Below are 18,947 nucleotides of genomic sequence, written 5' to 3' on the forward strand. Positions count from 1 at the left end.
GATCACCTGGACCACATTGAACAAAATTATTGGGAACAGGGAAGAATTAGAAGAGAAAGGTTGGCTTGCCATCCACAAGTTCTTTGGCTGGAGGATATTCTATTTGACTTCATTATTTACCTCGCAACTGCTATGGAATACTTTCAAAACTTAAACCAAATTCAGCAAATTTGCACTTTTCTGAGGGCTTAGATTCTGCAGTGAACAAGTAATTGAAAATCAAGTGTAGTCAAAACTTCCCTTGCTCAGCCCTTAAACCACCCGGTGTTGATATAGAACCATCTTGGCTTTAGTTGAGCGTAAGAAAAGTGGTGTATTTGTATTTAGTGGATTTGCATTTAGGTGCTGCACGGTGTGAAAAATACATCTCTGTAAACCTGAAAGTCACACTCAGTGCAACAAGATACTCAGTACAGAAAGCATTTAAATACCGATTCCTGCTGAGGGAATAGATAGCTTATGTCTCCATCTCATGCTCTTTTCCGGATAAAGGATCATTATCTCTCTCTCTCTCTCTCCCTCTCTCTCTCCTCCATTTCCATCTCCACCTCACTCTTTCTTTTTCTTCACAATAGTTGAACATTAGTAACTTAAATGTATATCTGTTACGTTATAAGGCCACTGGGCTTTGTAAGAGTGAAATTTAGCAAAATATACTTTATAAAGACTTTTAATGACTTTCAAAATATTCCGGCATTGGTTACAAGGAGATATGTACAGGAAATGATAAACATTTATCATGGTAATTTCTTTGGTGATGACAACACAAAATTAACACAAACGAACATGTTACATAGCTGAAGGACTTAGTGAATCATTTAAATTTGATTCATCCAACTCTTTTAGAGTACATACAAACTTTCTTAGCTCTTGTAAGAATGGAAATAGGGAGGAAGAATATAAAACTGTGTAAGATACAATGTAATATGACACAAAGGCATGAATTTAAAATTTTAAATCTGTAGTCATTTCGATCTTACCTTCCTAGGCTCATAATTTTGATTTTCTCCATCTCATGACTGGGTTCCATGGTTTATTTGTAAATTGATAGTCCAGATCATATTCAGAGAGAAATTATGTGTGAACCAAGGTGCGTTTTTTTTTTCTCTTTAAGTATTCATGTTCCTTCTGGCATTCTTCCTGATAGTTGTAGGCACTACATTAGCAAGCCTAGATTTGTTCTCCAGCCAAGAACTACATACCAAAACACAAATACCTTTGAGAATCTACATCTTGGAAATTCACCAGTACTTAATTCTGGAGTTTATAGACAGGCTATATTAGGATTTTATTTGAAGCTGAAGAATTGACTCAACAAAATTTACAGAAAGATATTTTTAAAGCCACACCTGAAATCATGTCCATATTTTCATAATGATACTGAGATTTTGTTGGTACTTCAACCACTGTTGGAATATTCTGACATTTTACCATCTGATATGTATCAAAAGATGTGACACCCATTAAATGGATTATAAGCCTCACATTTTCCTGGCTGTATAGAGTTTTTATTTTTTTATTTTTAAAGTGTCTGGCCATGGTTATTGGCATAATAAAATGGAATTTTAGGGTTTCCAACATAGAGAAAAGATAAATGTTTCACTGAATCATTGGTAAGAACTTAGCATATTGACTATTTTTTGATAATTCTGCAACAGGGACATGACAACTAGCACCTACTGTCAGAATGTGGAAGTGGAATGGTAATTCTGGGCCAGAACTGCCTTGCCATCCCTCCCCTGTGTTCAGCGTATGCCTCTTTAGTTAGAAGCCAGCACTTTCAATAGATCACGAATTAATCACGGTCATTAGTGCTCTTTACCAAGAAGACTGTGTGGATGCTCCTGTGAAATGTTCTGTTCCTCAGGATGATGAGTTAATTCATCTGGAACAACGTTAGTTCATCAAGGTTTGTGGTTTATGTGAGGATCAAATTCCTGTAATTTTGTATGCCGTCTGATTTAATGTCCACTTAGTTTAGCAGTTAGACAGCCATCAGCCACCTGAATCCAATATCAAAAACTGAAGAAAAAGCCAATTCTTAAACATTTAATTCAGGCATTTATAGACTTAAGATTAAATGACTGCTTTTCTTTCTCCTGAGGAAACACATATCTAGATAATGCCAAATCTTATTAAGAAAAGCCTAAATAATATAAAACATTGTGTGTCCATATGCTCATGATAAAAACCTATGCTGTAGTAGGGCTTGTAATGGAAGAGGAGAGGAAAGGGTGGGTTGATTCTGAAATGAAACTATACACGTTCCTTTGGAAGGTTCTCCTACCATATACTCAAGTAAAATTACAGCAGTTCGCAGGCAAAGGATTCACTGGCTAGAGTTACTGATAACCTACTTTCTTTGTGAGCCTGATAGACCTTCCAGATGCTTTCAAATTCAATGAAAAGTTGAGGCTTGATTTTGTCTCTCTGTATCTATAACTATTTTTTTGATCAATAGTGAACAGTCAATTGATAGAAAACTATTTAGGAGAATTCTTTGTCTAGTTTCAACTTTGCTGAAATAGATGCAAAGTAATATAAAGCTTTATTTCCCTCTTAGGTGTTCTTTAAGGTGGAAGGGGAAAGCAGTTTTCCTATCTTGGTTGGCACCCCCAAAACAAGAAATAGGTTTCTATACTGAAGGACTTCTTACACTTTGAGAGTCTCAGAGCATTTACCATGTTGATGTTCATTGTGAAGTTCCAAGTGGGAGCTATCTTGACCTCCTCTGACCACAGAGCATATTTTCAGGGACTACCTGGTAACAAGTCAGTGGTGTGAAGCGTACTTCTTGCTGTCAGACAGCTTTGGGGTAGATGGGCAGATGACAGAATTATCCCAAATGACCCTAAATATGATGACTGACTAGTAAATGACTTTAATAATGAGTACCATAAGCACTTCAAGGAAGGGAGCCTGGAGGGCTGTGAACGAGCTTGATAAATAGAACTCTGACTTCTCTTCCTTGATCTATTGTTGCATCTTCTGAATGCTGTGAATATCGAAAATAAGTAGAGCCAAAGGGCCTGCGCGAACACAGTTCAAAGACCAAGAGCTTCTACTTACATTCCGAGTTGTTAACCAGAGCTAAAGATTTGCTTAAAGGGACGAATCTGAAAATGGGTCTGGAAAGAGAAGTTTGACGCCTAGTTGTAGAGGAGATTGCGTTTTGAATTAAAAGCTTTATTTTCTAGCAAATCAGGAACAACTGGAGTTTTTGTTAGTGTGGTTTTTCTTTTTTTACCTTTTGTCTCTAGGTGAAGCAAAACATTGTCTTAAGTTTGTTACTCAGGAAGACTAATTTTTGGTGATGCCACCGAATTCGGGCCTAAAACGACAAGGGTCTTCATTAGGCCAGAGCAGTGGGAAAGTGAAGGCCCTGGAGAGACAATTTAGCAGACTGACCAAACCAGCAACTGCTCACTGGGAAGGAGGAGACAGAAGGCACCCCAGGTGTTGTCCAGGGTTGGTGCCCGGGTAAAGGCCAACCCAGGTAGTTGGTATGGAAACATCAATATGGGTGGATGGGGAAGCAATAAAATGCTTCTCCTGGGACACAGCAGTGATGGAAATTTCTCTCTCTAAATTCCCTAGGAGAATTATCAGTGCATCAATTGATCCCCATGGGGGAACAGTGGTAAACAGTCCAGTTTCCTTGGATAGTAAATATAACAATGCCTCCTACATTTAGCCATCATTAATTCATCCTTGCAAGAGCAGTTCAAAGATAGTTTGGCCTATTATGAAAAGATGCTATACTCAAGATGTGAGTATGAATAAAATTTGATTCCATCCTTAAGAATCTTACAGTGACTCTTAAGAAGGACCACTGGGGATTTTAATCATGATTACTGAAAGGCATTACAGATACAACTGTAAGGTGAGGTGGAACTGGGCATCAGCCAGGAGAGAAGCACAGATGACTTGGGATAAAAGATGGAATGGTCAAACCTGGTTGGTAGGGATCAGTGGGCATAAAAAATGGGTGGCTTTGAAGGATTGGTAAGATTTTATCCAAGATAATCAAGGCAAAATAAAGTATAAGCTGAGGAACAATAATGATTAGAATTACATTTATATTAGCAATACTGATAATAATAATAGCTACTTTTAATTGATTGTACACTACGTGCCATGTATGATTCGAAGTGATTAACATACATTGCCTCATTTCATTTTCCAAAAAAATAGAATGAGCTTATACTGAATTGTGGGGCGACTGGAACACAGTGACGTTTAAGCAGGCGAGTGCGTGACAGTTGCCACGTGGGCAGATTAGTGGTGTTGAATATAAACTGGTGAGGGGCGGGTAACTGTTGGTCAGCATAGGAAGTCACTGTGATCATTCTCACTAGACATATCAAACATCCAAGCTAAGCATCCAGACTTGATAGGAATGAAAATCATGGAAGGACCTGATACATTTTTTCACCAAACACTTACTGAATACCTACGACACACCTGGTGTTATGTTAGGCCCCAGGCAATAGGGGCAAATGAGATAAACCCAATTCCTGCCTCCCCACCCCAGTACAGTCCACCAGAGGGCATTGTCAAGAATAAATTTCTGGACCTGGATGACAAATACTGGCCTAAGATTAGTCCAGCGTGTATGTGTGTGGCCCCTACTCTGGTTTTTAGGGTTCTTGGGTCTCAGTGGTATTTCACCCCCATCTCAGAATTCTCCCTCTTACTGATTGGCAGAGAACACAGTCGGGGGGACAGAGCAAACTCAGCTGCAAGCCAGACAGAGACAGACATCTTCGAGGGTAGCACAGTTTGAGAGAAAAAAACATTTTTCTTAAAATTCTTCTCTTCCATAGGTCAGGGTAAGGATTAGGGCAGCTGACATTGGAATGGGAGAAAGAGGATAGAAAAATACTTAGACCTTGCCATTCCGCAAAATATCAACCAGACTATCTTCCTCATTATGTGTGTACGTAAGTCCATTCTAACCCATTACACAAGCACAAAAACTGTGAAACTTACAGTGTTTTGACCTGTTCCCACGAACTCAAAGCAGTTCATGCTCACATTACCCAATTTATTTTCCCAACACTCTTATTAGGCTGATATTATGAAACTATCATAGAAACCAACTCAAAGGTTAAGTGACTTACCCAAAGGCACACAGCTAGGAGGGGAGACAGGAGCAGAGAAAGGTCTTCCAACTCACTTTTTCCACACGATCATGAATCTGAAATGGTGTTTCTAAAGTCTCAAGAAAGAAGCTGATCCTGGATTTATTACATAATGTGCTAAATGCTGTCTTGAAAGATTTAATTAATTTAAATTCATAAAATAATAAAAAAAATTAATTCCCAGCAGTGGGGTTTAATTCCAGACTCCTTAATTTAGTGCCATGATTCTTTGATCTAAAGTTAGGAAGAATGAAGGGATTTGGCTTTTTGAGACTAATCATAATCGAGATCCAAGTTATCTTCTATACGATAAAAAAGATAATAGTCATTTTTGCTCAGTGATCTAAAAACGATTATAATCTGAACAATCAGATTAATGTGCTATGTATTTTTGTGAATATTTATTCTCAGTTTTATGAATATTTATTTACTCATCTTTTTTTTTTTCTTGAATGTATCTCTAAATGCATACGCATCATCATATTGCACATCTCTACTTTCGGTGGATAAGAAAGAGAAAAACAGTGGTGTTTTTGTCTCTCTTTCTCCACCAAAATTTTACTACAATATATTTTATTTAAGTTTTTATTTTATCACAGTGTTTTCATTTAAACTTGGTATAAATTTGTTGTTGTTGTTTTGCTTCAGCCACAAAATAACCACTCAGCGTAATAGCTTAGGACTGAAATACATCAAAATAGCCCAACAAAAAATATTTTAAATATGGCAGCCTTAATTGGAGTTTAGGAAATAAATCTTTGAGTATAATAATTTATTCACTAGAGCTGTTGTCTCAGCAAAGTATTTCATCTTAGTTTCCAAAGAGCTGCTAGTCATTACTAAATATATTTAAAGTCGAAGCAAACAAAAAAAAAAAATTACTTTCATCCTGGCCAAATATCCTATAAAATACTCAACTGTTAAGAAAGTCGTCTGCATTTTTTAAAAAAGATCAGATAGGTGATTATGTTTGTGTAGTTGATTAATAAAAAGGGAAGTAGGTAATGGTTCACTGGGGAAACTTTTCTATCACAGTATCTGTTATGAGGTATCCCATGCTGTAGGCACAATAACGGGGTGCTAATTCTGAACGCACACAGGGCCGTCCTACAAAGACATCGAGATTTGTAGGAAATCAACCCTCCAGCAGTCCTGGCAAGCCAGACTGACCCCAGCAAATGAAAATAATCAAAAGTAATTAGAAGCGTGCTGGACTACTCCTCGGAGAGCCGGGCGGGAGAGTAAACATGCCTGAATCCTCGAGCCACTGCAAAGGCCCATGTCTGAGCTGTTAGGTGCCCTGACCTTGTCCACATAAAGATGTGATTTATGAAGTGCAGGGCACAGCAGCAGGGCTTCTGTCTTCTCCTGGAGAACCAAATTACTGAGGTGGAGATTAACATGCTTTCAGTCGGGCCCATTTCCAGACCAAGGGAAATTTTTTATTTACATTTTTTTTTTACCTTTAATTTCCTCTTTTCCTTTTTTAAGTCTTCCCACTCCCATAGATTAAAAAAAAAGTCCATCAAGAGAGACCAGAAATATCTCTCTTGAGCAGTGTTAATGTGTGTTGACTGTGGTCACTCAGAGCTCTGTTTGTTTGTAAACTCTTATTGCGGGCAACTGCTTTGCTGGGTCTACCCAGCCAACATCACAGAATACACCTTCAAGTTTAGGGAGCCAAGCCTGTAGAATACGGCCCTGATTAAAATAAATACATTAAAATTAAACACAATTTTACCTTTGACTCCATGGCTTTCCGATCTAGTTTCTTTTACTTAAACATGATGCATCATTACAAGGTTTACTCTACTAAGTAGAAAAAACTTGAAAGAAAAAATTGTAGGTGGTCAAGAATTTGGAGGGAAAGAAAGAGGAGAGACAAACTGGAGTTTCTGTATTGGGAGAAATATTTATATGCAGGAATCAGTGGGGAGTCTCTTGAGTCCTAAAGATACACCTATATTTTTTTCTTATCTTTGTCTCAATTAAATGGTAAGATCTTACAAAATACGATTCTAACGTGGAAAAGGAAGCATTGATTTTCTTTTTAAACACTCATCAATATCCATACAGGAAGCTAATTTAATTAGCAAGCAGTTATTGTTCAGCCAAATGTCAATTTCTCAGATTATTTCATGCTTCTTGACATGCACTGTATGCAACAGGATTTCACAGGATCTCCATGAATGAAACTGCGCTTGAGAAATGTAAAAATGCACTTGTATGTTCTTGAAAAGCTACAAAAAAAAAAAAAACCCCAAAAAACCAAAAACGGTGTTAAGACAAAAATGTCAGGCTTGCCGTTCAGTGTATATTTAGCCTCCTCAAGAAACCCAAAGCTGCAGAATTAAGGGAACTCTACTTAGGCTGAGGTTATAAAGTGCCTTCCTCTATAAACTAAAAACATAATGTCAGGGTGAATGGGAACATACTTTATTAACTTTATGGTATTGAAAACTGCCAGCAAGTTGTCTTGTTTTTAAATATTGTCCTCTGCAGAGTGTTACAGGGCTGTTTGTCCACAGGAAGCCTATTAAAAGTGGACAGTGCAGTCATTTCATCTGGCTTTGGCTGGACTGCTTTTCTTTCCTTTAATGATGTGCTGGAATGTACCATGCCCATAGGGTCTCCATTAGCAGAACTTTTACTTCTGGGACAACCATGAAGTTTAAGGCTTAAAAGAGGCATCAGCTTACAGTCTTGTGGGAATCACTTGAATACTGGAGCACTAACTTCTTACTGCTCTAACTAATATATTGACTTATTTTAAATAAACAGTTACACAATGAAGACAGAGCCAGTGGCCTTATTGGAAATCTTTGAGCCTGTTAAAGATTCTGCAATTTGTGCAGATGGGGGGAGGAAGGAAGGGGCCTGAGGAGGGTTTATGCCCTTTTCAGACCAGGAAGAAAACACATTAACCTCTCCCACCCCAGCCCTGCCATCAGCCAAAGGGGGATCTTTACAGCTCCCAGAAAATCTATCAACTCACACTCAAACCTCATATTTTCCAATGCCTTTTTCCTGGTAAACAACAATTAACAGAACAGGACAGAAAAAACAATCATTCCTTCTGGAAAATGTTTTTAAAATATGATTTAAAAAAAAAAAGACATTGCTGACAAATCACTCGATGTTCTGCTTTTAAGCTTTACATTTGTTGCTGTATGTTCTCCTAGTTGGTCCCCTTAATATTTAGATCATCTGTCCTGATACATGTTTGCAAATTAAAGCTGGTTTGAGATTATAGCAAAACCATTATTTTTAATAGCCCATTTCAAGGGCAGCGCTAAACACTGCAGAACACGCATGTTACTGATTACTGCTGAGCAGACAGCGGCTTTTGCAGATTAATTTGTAACTGGGAACTACTGTAAACAGATTTCACCAGAAATCCCGGGGAATAAAGGGAATTGGTGGTGGTATTTGTCTCCTTGTATTTATTTATTGTTTTAGAAACCTCCTGATGGAAAGCGAGCTAACCGGGGAGAAAACCGCCCTGCTGCAAAAACCTTTTCCTCCAGCCCTCCATCTCCTCTTCCACGTCAGTTTTGATCAGGGGAGGCAGGTCAGGGTCTTCTCCTAAAAGCTTATTATTTGAATAGCCAGAGGCTCCTTTCATGAGAAATAAGGCCCTTCTAGCTACTCTGGGATTTCAGGACCCTATTTTTAAACTTCAAGTTGTGTCAGGAAAAAGCGAGGTGATTGCTTTTACATGAAGTTATTATATAATCAAAGAGTAGAGGGGGCGTGGTGGGGAAGGAGAGGGAGAGGGAGCGGAGAGAAAGAAACATTGAGATTTGATGTTTGCCCAAGTCCTTTAGTCTTTCTCACAAGTTATTCAGTAGAGAATAAGACTGATGATGATAATATTAATAAATAATAATGATGAGGCCAAATAACCCCCTATCTCTCTAGATCAATCTTCCAAGGACTAGGGAGAAAGTGTTAACTCTTTTGGCTCTATTTGGGGAAGAGAAATTCATACGTAGAAATAGCCTTAGCTCAGGCCGGTGTCTGCGGTTCTGGACTGCGGGGTGCACTCGTCCGGACCTGAGGCTCGGGAAGGCGCGGGAAGACGCGGGATCCCGCGCCAGGCGGAGGGCAGAGCCTGGCTGCTCGCGCCCGGCGGGCGGCAGAGGGTTCACCTGGGTGGCTGGAGCCGCGGGCGCCGCCACTTAATTCGGGGCGCAACGCCATCTACCGGCGTCATGACGCACCTGCAAATACCCAGACCTTGAAAGTCGCCCCGCCTCCCCCACCCGAACCCAATATAAGGGAAAAAAACTTGGAGGCCCTTTCCACGAAATCTTAATTTAGCCAGGACCTGCCACTGATTCCATGCGACCTTTTGTTTATCCACCGACGTTTCCTCCTTTTCAGAACAGCTTTGTAAAGGGCAAGGAGGTGGGGGCCAGGGGCTAGGGCTGGGGATTGGGGCGCTGAGCTCTCAGACCCCCTGATCAGGCCGCACTGTCTGAAGCAATCGGTTCCCCAGATTACTTGTATTTAATACACAATGCATCATAAAACAAATCCCTCATCCTGACAGGAAGAAAATAGAACAGCTCATAGCTTGAGCCGGTCCAATTTATGGCTAAATTAAAAAAAAAAAAAAAAAGGCTCCTACAATGGGCAAGTTGAGGAAGGGCAGGAAATCAATGGCAGCAAACCGGGAGCTCTTAAAGGTTCTCAAGCGCCGAACTCTATGGGAATATCTGACCGGGTTTTAGGTTATTTACAAAGGATTTTTCCTGTCCTACCTACCACTGCTGTGCGATTTTCCCTCAAACAATGGCCATTATCTGAAATAACAGTTCAATGTCACAGATAACAGGCCCCCGAAACGAATTAGTCACCACCTCTTGTCATTTTCTCCCCCCCCCCGACATCCCTCCTTTTTGTTACTATTTTTGTTTTTAAATCAGCATTTTGGGGAAATATAGACCTACTAGATTTACACGTCTATTTGTTCTTGGAAAAAACAAAAAGGGACTTGTACTGTCCCCGTTTGCAGATGAAGTTTAACATAAACGGGCTTTCCATCCCCTCCTTCTCCACCTCCCCTCAAGTGTCCCTTGACTCGCTTACTTTGCTTAACTTTCCATTGTTGAGCTGAGAAATTGGGTTTTGTTCATTTGTTTTTATGAATGAAGTTTTGTGATAAAAAGCGTTTATTTCCATTTAACCAAAGGATTTTGCTAAAATTTCCAAGGTTGGCTAAAGGAAATCTTTAGACCCTTTTATTCTGTCACACATTCCCTATATTCTTCCTTCCCATGTTGTTTCTGAAATGTGTTGATAAAAACTGACCATATATTAGAAAGTTAGGAATCACCGTATGGTGCTGATCCTTCCAGACAACATTCATGATGTTAAAAGTTTAAAAAAATAATCTGAGTTATCAAATTGCTTAATTACACTTTGGGGCGTTCACGATATTTTAGTTAATGTATCAGAGAATATGGCAAAAACTCACCAGACAATCGTCAACCTCTTTTAGCCCATAATACACTACTTGGGCAAGTTGTATGTAAATAATGTTTCAGGTTTTTCAATTCCTTCTTCTAAGAAAAATCCGTTTTAAAAAGTACCATACTCTTCTGCTCACCTAACTATAATAATGGAGGGAGTACATTAGAGTACGAATTTCAGTGATAATAATAAATATTTAGCAGAAAACTAGAAATGTCCATTTCAACTTTTTAGGCTACTGTTTTCTGAGAATTTCTGAACTAATTCTGTTTAGCGTGAGCCAGCGTCTCTGTACCCTAACCTCATCCTCGCCCCCTGCAGCGCCCCACCCCCAGCCTTGGTGCACACACCCTCACACCCCGAAAGCACTTCTCCACCCCATCACTCCCATCCCCCAACACACACACACACACACACACACACACACACACACACACACACACACACACACACACACACAGAGGCACACTTACTCTTGTGCTTTCAGGACACCGAAACACAGGATATTTCCCTGGGGAAAGAAATCCTGCCTGGCGAGATCTCCCCATTGGTTGTTTACCCAGAGAAATCTACATGTTTAAGGGGGATGGCGCATCCATAATCAGTCTGTCCCTATAGGACTGGGTCTTGGCGACCTTTTTGTGACCTCTCCCTCCAGAGGAGGCTGCTGTCACTTTAAAAATTTACTGAAAGAGGAGCCCGTCTGGCTTCCGATCACTCTGGGCGGCGGGAGATAGCTCCCTTTCTCCCTCGCCCCGGGTTCTTTCTGGATGGCCGAGCAGATCCTCTTTAAAGAGACAGTCCATGAAATAGAAACCCGGCGGCTGAGCTAGGAGTTGCGAAAGGGGACGATCCCGTGAGGGTCTAGGACCGGGGAAGGAGCTGCTGAGGATCAGAAAGGGGGCTAGAGCTCCCCTCGCCTCCCCAGGCCCCCCACCTTTTCAAACTCCCTCCTCCTGCCTGTATTTTCCCCCACCCCCCCAACCCCCCCGTGGAACTGGGAGAGAGAAGTGGAAGAAGTTTTAGTGGGTTTCAGATAACTTTCATTACACATCGGGCTGATAAGAGCAAGAGAAAGTGAGAAAAGAGGGAGGTGATGTGAACCAGAAGGAATAGCTCGGAGCTCATTTAGGAAGGGGGAAAAAAGCCAAAACACACCAAACCCGGGTCACTCAGACGAGAGGAGACTTCATTTCTGGTCTTAAAAATACACTGTTGGCGGACAATAAATCTGAAACGCGTGGTCCTGGCAAGCAGATCCCAGAGACGGACAAAGTTATCAGAGACCATTCGGAAATCGAGACGCGAGGCTTTTTTTTTTTTTTTTCCGTAATATTTCGAAATGTGGCTCGGGATCGTATGAAAGGACTTTCGTGCAGGAAAGCTGGGGGCTGCTGATCCTTATATTTTGTTTAATTCTTCTGTGATTGCCTTTTATTGCTGAGTTGAGGCCATAGAAATCTGAAGGTAAGAGAACTCACTTTAAAAAAAAAAAAAGTCTTGGCGATGCGCATAGTTTGTAACTTCGGACAGTTTCCTGCCTTGGCACCCCTTCTCCGGGGCGCCCCCCGCCCCCCAGCCTTCTTTTCCTACTTGCCCGCAGTCTCGCGGAGCCCTGTGCTTATCTACGTCGCTGGGACTGGCGATTTCCTTGTTCCTCCTGTGCAACGGTGCGGTCTGGACGCGTCTCCGGGGTGGGTCGTCCGGCCTTCGGTGGGTCTCTCTGCCGGCTGTCGGCCTCCTTTCCTCGCGCTCTTCTCCTGCTTCCCCTCCCTCCGTGTGTCTGTCCGTCGGTATCAGGGACGCAGAAGGTGGGGTTGCCAAAATCTGAATTCCTGGCACCGGCCACGCGACTTTGGAGCCGCTTTCGGCCGAGTTCCACCTTGCCAAGTAATAGCTTTGCTGTCCAACATCGTGTGCTGCTTCGCGAGAAAGTCACATTCGGACCCTTTGGCGAGATTGTGGGGATTTTTTTTTTTTCTTTTTGCTGTTGGTTTTTTGAAAGGGCCTTTCTCTAAAGTCCACCTAAAGGGAATTCTTTTTTTTTTTTTTTAAGCTATCTTTGGAACTTGACAGCTTTTAAAAACACAGGAGTGTGTTAGATGAAATGACGGAAGATGTGTTGTTACTTTATTTTATTCGAGATTTCCGAGACGATTAAGACATTTGGGAGACAAATGCAGTTCTGTTAGCAAATCAAAAGCGAATAATTCACCCAGGGGGGAAAACGTTTCTGAAGAAACTTAAGCTTTTGTCTTGGGGCAAGAATATGCAGAGTAAGAAAGTTAATATGTTGGTGAAATATTTGAATAATCATGTAACATATATGTAAAAAGATATTCTTTGGAAATGAACCTGTTTTTAAATTAATTTCACTGTTGACAGTGGCAATGGCAATAATGTTAACACGGAATAAAATTACACCTAGAATTTTTATGTGCAGTATATGCAATAATTAACTCCCTGCCCCTGCAAAAAGGGAATGCTAGAAAGCTAAGGGGATAGATGATTTTTGACTTTGAAATTAACAAGTTTTCCACGTCTTTCTGCAAATATGAAATGGAACTGGTGTTGCATTTCACTGACTTCACCCTATTTCCTTCATTAAATATTTCTCTAGTGTGTCAGTAGAACTGCCTTTCTTTTTCTTTCTTCTTCTTCTTCTTCTTTTTTTTTTTTTTTTGGGTAGTCAAGAAAACAAACAACACAGATCAACCAGAAACCAAACAAGCCAAAAAACAAAACAATAATCCCAACCTTTTGCTAGTTTGAAGTGTGCACTGCTGTTGTTATTTATGTTCCTTCTAGACATCCGAGGAGGGGGGAATCTCCAGTTGCCATTTGAGTTGATCAGCATTGAGAGTTGAAGAAAACAACTTAAAGTTTGTAATTTTATAAATAAGAAATTGTTAAAATCTGTTCTTCTCACTAGAGAGGGTATTTAATGTAGACATTTTGTTGTTGTTACTGTGAAGAGGTGTCCTGGAAAAAGACTTGCTTTGTGTGTGTGTGTGTGTGTTTGTGTGTGTGTGTGTGTGTGTGTGTGTGTGAAGCAATTATTATCCTTATCTTCTGTTTCAGTTTTTCTTTTTAAAATTGTGGGACAACTTATTGCCCTTTAATTGTCTCATGGCCAAAGGCTTATTCATAATGCCTCTTGACTAGAGACCTCAGAGCACTGGGCTGCTTCTTGAAGTTTGTGGTGAGTTAATGACTTGAATCTGCAACTGAGTTACCTGAATTCTGTGCAAAATTGCTTTCAGTCTATCTACCCACGAGTTTAGTTTTAACTTTTATAGGTATAGATACAGCAGGGTTCTGTGGGGATTATTTAATTCATTACCTTCTGTTCTAGACTATATTGTTTAGTCTTTGGTAGGAAACTTCCTCAAGTTTGCGTTAACTGATTGACATTAACATTACCAGCCTTTCTAGTTGTTCACCATCAGATCAAAAACTCTGCAGCTTTTAGTACTGATGTTTAAAACATTACTGCTGCTAGTGAGTCAGAATAGCTTCAAAGTACACAAAACCTTAAAAATGGATATTTCCCATTTCAATCTCTGTTTAATAGGCATCCTAAGTAGTGATTGCTATTTAGTGTAGGCCAAATGTAAAATCTCATGAAAAATAACAATATCCAAACATATATAATGATGGCAGTTTATTGCAACATCTTTATGTATTTTTCACTTGTTCACAAGCCAGTTTTGGTATTTTGCTTATGATACGTAAAACTGAAATATGCATTGGCATGTGTTAACCAAAACATTAGGTTGACATATTTTGCATGAGTGTTTACCGATGATTTATTTTCACTTGTTTTTCCTTAGTTTCATCAGAAACATCAATGGGACAAATCTCATTATCTTCTTCAATTAAGGGTGTGATTTAATTGTTTCATGGTAGTGCAATGCAAACTGAAAAGGAAAAACAATATTTAAAGTTTTTAATTGCATTAATTTAAAGTGCAAAAAATGTGAACATACACACTTAAAAGGGAAGACTATCTGAGCCTAAAATATTGACTTATTTAGTTTAGAAATATTATATTAATATATGCCATTCAATATTATTTTTGTAAAAATCACATTGGATAAAATTAAGGCAGTAACACTCATTCATGCATAACAAGGAAATGAGCATTTTTTGAAACCAATTAATCAGTTTTTGTAATAATTTACAATTGCTTTGTTCCTTTGAAAAAGCAGTACATTGCCACTTCCAAGATAACTTACTACTATTCCTTCTTTATTCATATGTATGCTGTCTGGACTTTTTTTCTTCTAAGGATTCAAAGGAGGAACTATACATTTGAATGAAATATTTTCAAGTAATTAACCATTCTAAATGAATGAACTGATATGGAAATTGATTGTTCTCATCTTCTTCCTTCTAGATCTTAGATGAGTTTTGCAATGTGAAGTTCTGCATAGATGCTAGTCAACCAGATGTAGGAAGCTGGCTCAAGTACATCAGGTTCGCTGGCTGTTATGATCAGCACAACCTCGTTGCATGCCAGATAAATGATCAGGTATGTTGTAAAGATTTTCTTGTCTTTCTTTGAGAGCACTAAAGTATCAGTGAAGCCTGAAGAATAAAAATAACAGTGAGCTGCAATAGACCCTTGTGGCCTGTTTGTTGATATGGGAAAAGGTAATGCCCAAATATAAGATGCAGAATAAAGTCATTTTCAGTACTACTTTCTTTCAGTACTTCTATTTTGGGGAGTTTATTCAGTTTGTGCTAGTAGACTTCATAAATGCTTTAGTTTTCTGAGTGTGATTGAATTAGTTAAAAGCTGAATACTACTTATTGTTAGCTGGTTTTTGCCTTTTTTCTTTGCCATCATAACAGAAAGATATTCATAGAAAGTATTGAGCTAGTGAAGAACACTTTGTGAATTTAAATTTATGCAGAAATGGGAAGTGATACACTTGGAAGATCATATAGATTTTATTTTAAATAGTAGGTAGATATATATGTAGGATCTGTGTGCGAACTTATCTGATTTTGCATCTGATTTGCCTAATTATAGTGAGAAACACTTTTGGATCAAATGCATTTTTTGTTGTTTATGTGAAAAGTTCAAAAATATCACTGCTTGAAATTGCCTTATGGAGGCCCATGCAGTGAGGTTAACTTTAATAACAATAACCATGAAACAAGATCATGAAAATATCATGAAACATATTTTGCACTCAGTAAAGGGAGGTTATGAATCTTGTAACTTTGGATGACAGTACCTAAAACGAAGAGAAGGTCAACCTGTTAATTTTTGTTTTATAAACATCACTGGGTTAGAATTTAATTATGTTATCATAATTTATTTCTTTTAACCCAATGGTGACCTAAATCAAATACGTTTCAAAGACTGTATTAAAATGGTGGCTTGGCAAATCTACTAGGAAAATCACCACCAAGAAAAAGAAAAGTTTAAATTAAGATGTTTCCAATTGAAAGCTAGTAAGTAGTACTAGCGTCATATGGTCCAAGACTATTTCAGTCGTTGCTATGAGATTATTCTTTGGCATTTTACCAGCTACCAGACAATTTTTACTGACTAAACTGCATGAGGTAGTACATTATACAATTAGGTTTAAATGAGAATCATTTAAAAATCTTCAACATATATCAAAAATAATAAACCAATCAATTGTTTTTTCTCTTTGCTGGAAGAAAACAAGAGGCGTTATTGACAAAGGAAAACATTATTAAATTAGCTATTGATTGTGTGCAGAAAATATCCCAGGTCTGTCATATGAGTTTCTGTCACCATCAACAATGCACATTTTTTGAGCACTGACTATTTGTAGATGTGGGAAATACGTAGGTGTTGTAAATGAGTGAATTGTATGTGTGATGTTTCCTAAAAAAGGAACTGGTGGACTTCAAAAGGCAGCCGTAAGATGAAATAATGTAATTATGTCATAATAATTATTTGCTATCCATATTTACTGACAATAGGAGCTGTTTCCTCAGACAGATAAAACTGTTGTAGGATCAGTGAAAAGATGGTTTAAGAATAGGACTTGTGGCCAATCCTTTTTTCATTTAATATTTATGCATCTGATACTTTATAATAAATATACTTTTGTCCTTGGGAATCATGATTGCATTAAAAAGGGAAACTATTTTGCTGCTTCTAAGTATGAATCAATTGCTTATTACAGTAGGCATCTATAATTTTCACATAGTTATTTTTGAGGCACACGTTGTGAAAAGCGTTGCTTTTGAAAGAATGCTAGCCTCACATCTCAATGAATAGCATGTTTACCTATGTCAACTGAAGAATCAGGGAAAATAGTTAATCAAGAAAAACATAAAAGGCCAATATTAGACATAAACTATTATTTCTGTAACTTCTCACTTTAAATTTATGCATTATGTTGGCAGAAATCTAAAATTGTAACAGAGTTCATATCAAATAACGTAATTGTGAAATTGACATTACATGGTTAAGTAAGTTCACGCATAAACAACGAGAGAGGAAAGTCAGAGGCAAAAGTCAGATTTGTGTGATAGGCATGTATGCATACAGTCACACTTAACCCAGCTGACATGACAAAAGAGAACAGACACCCAAACGGTGTATGCATATATTATAAACATATTCATCTATAAGCAGGTTTGTACATTTCTAAAAACCAGTTAAGACTAGCAATTCCAGGCAGCTTTGAAAGGTGAATGTTGGACTAGGTACAGTGATAAAAGAGCTGACTAAAGAGCTTCTCTAGGTCTATTTTTCCACCCTCTTTTCCATGAGGAATAGGAGTTGCCAAATGGTGAATGAGCATAGCTCATCACCTGATGAAGGCTCCCACTGTGTGAGATATTATTTAATATCCAGATACAGGGAGAGACCCTGGATCAGGAGTAATTCTTAAACATTAACAGCGTCCACTCACCTGCACAACACAAAAGCAAACGAAGCACTTTACAAGGAACTGTAAAAAGTGTTTCTTTTTGCTCTGATTCTTAGATAGAGCTCAAGTTTATAAAATGAATTCTAAATCAGTCCTGGACTATGAAAGGGAAGAATTTTAGAGGAATCTTTCAATTGCAAACTAGTCGTTATAATAATTAGGACATCTCACAAAGAAGGAAAAAGATGACCAAAAACAAAAAAGAGGGTCTAAATTATAGTTTTAGTTTTGCAAAGATACATATTTTTCAAAATTCAAATATTAAAGATCAAGTTTAGTCAATTTGGATCAGTATTCTAATGATGTGAAGGAGTTCTATAAAAGAGAATAAATGTGTCTGCTAAAGATGATAATACAGTTTGGTAACAGTGAGACAGTCAAAACACGTATACAGGATAAAACTCATCTGATTTGTTGGGAGGTGAATGACTACTTAGAAACAGCAAGGGTTTTGATTTTCAGTTAAAGTGGATAAAGGATGTAATCTATTTTGTATCATAAAAACAAAGGCTAATCAATTAACATTTTCCTAATGCCTCTCTATAAGCATTTTATTTGAGGGGATTTTCCTGAGCTTAAATCTTCCAGTAGATTTCTCTGAGCTATTTTATTGCAGATTTTTTTTTTTTTTTCCTGGCCAGAGTGAGCTTTGTGGCAGCTTTCTTTCTTGACAATATTGCCTGGAAGACTCGGGTTTATTGTTTTTAGATGTCTTTTCCATTTCATGTTTTCAAAATTATTACAGTGATTTTTCTGGAGATAGAAATACTTAAAAGACTGGCATCCCTGCTAAACCATAATTTCTAAGTAGCTGCAGCTTCTGACTGATATCCTTGTTCCCTCCTGAAAGTATTGTATTAACCATAGTAATTTATCTTTGTAAAAGAAGGCCGCACCAAAGACACTAGTAAATTAAGACCACAGTCACACTCAAGTCCTAAAATAGTGGATCCATTAAAAACACCCAAGGCTCTTTACCCTTGACGTCCTAATTATTTTTTCCCCTTCCTCCTTGAACTTTCTGTACAGTGTTACATGACACAGTTTTTAGCTGGAAATTTTTATGGAGACAGACAATGCTTCAGTATTTGTACATTTTAACAGCCTAAAGTTGTCCCACTTGAGGATCAAGAACTGGTGCTGAGAGGTAGATCAGGGCAGGAGCAAAAGCAGAGAGTTGGATGATGAAACTTCTTTCCAGAATAGGTCCTCAAGAGGACCAGATATGCAGAGGAAGCGTGAAAACGGTTTATTAACTCTTCAGAGGTTGCAGTTACCTCTGGAAGCACCCATGTGTTTAATGTCAAGGAGGCCAAACATCTAGATGATTTACTGACTTGTTTTTTTTTTTTTTTTTAATTTGGATATTTTGATGTCCTTTCCTTTGACGTCTTGTAGA

The 18,947-nt window shown here is 38.5% G+C and overlaps 1 protein-coding gene and 1 long non-coding RNA gene across 12 annotated transcripts in view; one reads left to right on the forward strand and one right to left on the reverse strand.

Annotated features, from left to right (window-relative positions):
* The window catches only part of LOC123616017 (uncharacterized), a 29,836-nt gene extending 18,538 nt beyond the window's left edge, over window positions 1-11,298 (reverse strand). The window contains exon 1 of the long non-coding RNA XR_006723881.2: window positions 11,096-11,298. This is a non-coding gene — a long non-coding RNA (uncharacterized LOC123616017). The remainder of the gene's footprint in view (window positions 1-11,095) is intronic.
* MECOM (MDS1 and EVI1 complex locus) overlaps window positions 1-18,947 on the forward strand; it is a 528,132-nt gene that overhangs the window by 454,590 nt on the left and 54,595 nt on the right. For 7 of the 11 annotated variants that reach the window (XM_074368128.1, XM_074368088.1, XM_074368105.1 and 4 more), the window contains exon 3: window positions 15,022-15,156. In XM_074368128.1, the coding sequence (XP_074224229.1) occupies window positions 15,022-15,156 (135 nt within the window). Of the gene's footprint in view, window positions 1-11,297; window positions 12,090-12,136; window positions 12,336-13,686; window positions 13,825-15,021; window positions 15,157-18,947 lie in introns of those variants that run through there. The other 4 variants (XM_074368133.1, XM_074368125.1, XM_074368148.1 and 1 more) reach the window with 4 other exon arrangements.

This window comes from Camelus bactrianus, chromosome 1, assembly GCF_048773025.1.
Source record: "Camelus bactrianus isolate YW-2024 breed Bactrian camel chromosome 1, ASM4877302v1, whole genome shotgun sequence".
Lineage (NCBI taxonomy): Eukaryota > Metazoa > Chordata > Mammalia > Artiodactyla > Camelidae > Camelus > Camelus bactrianus.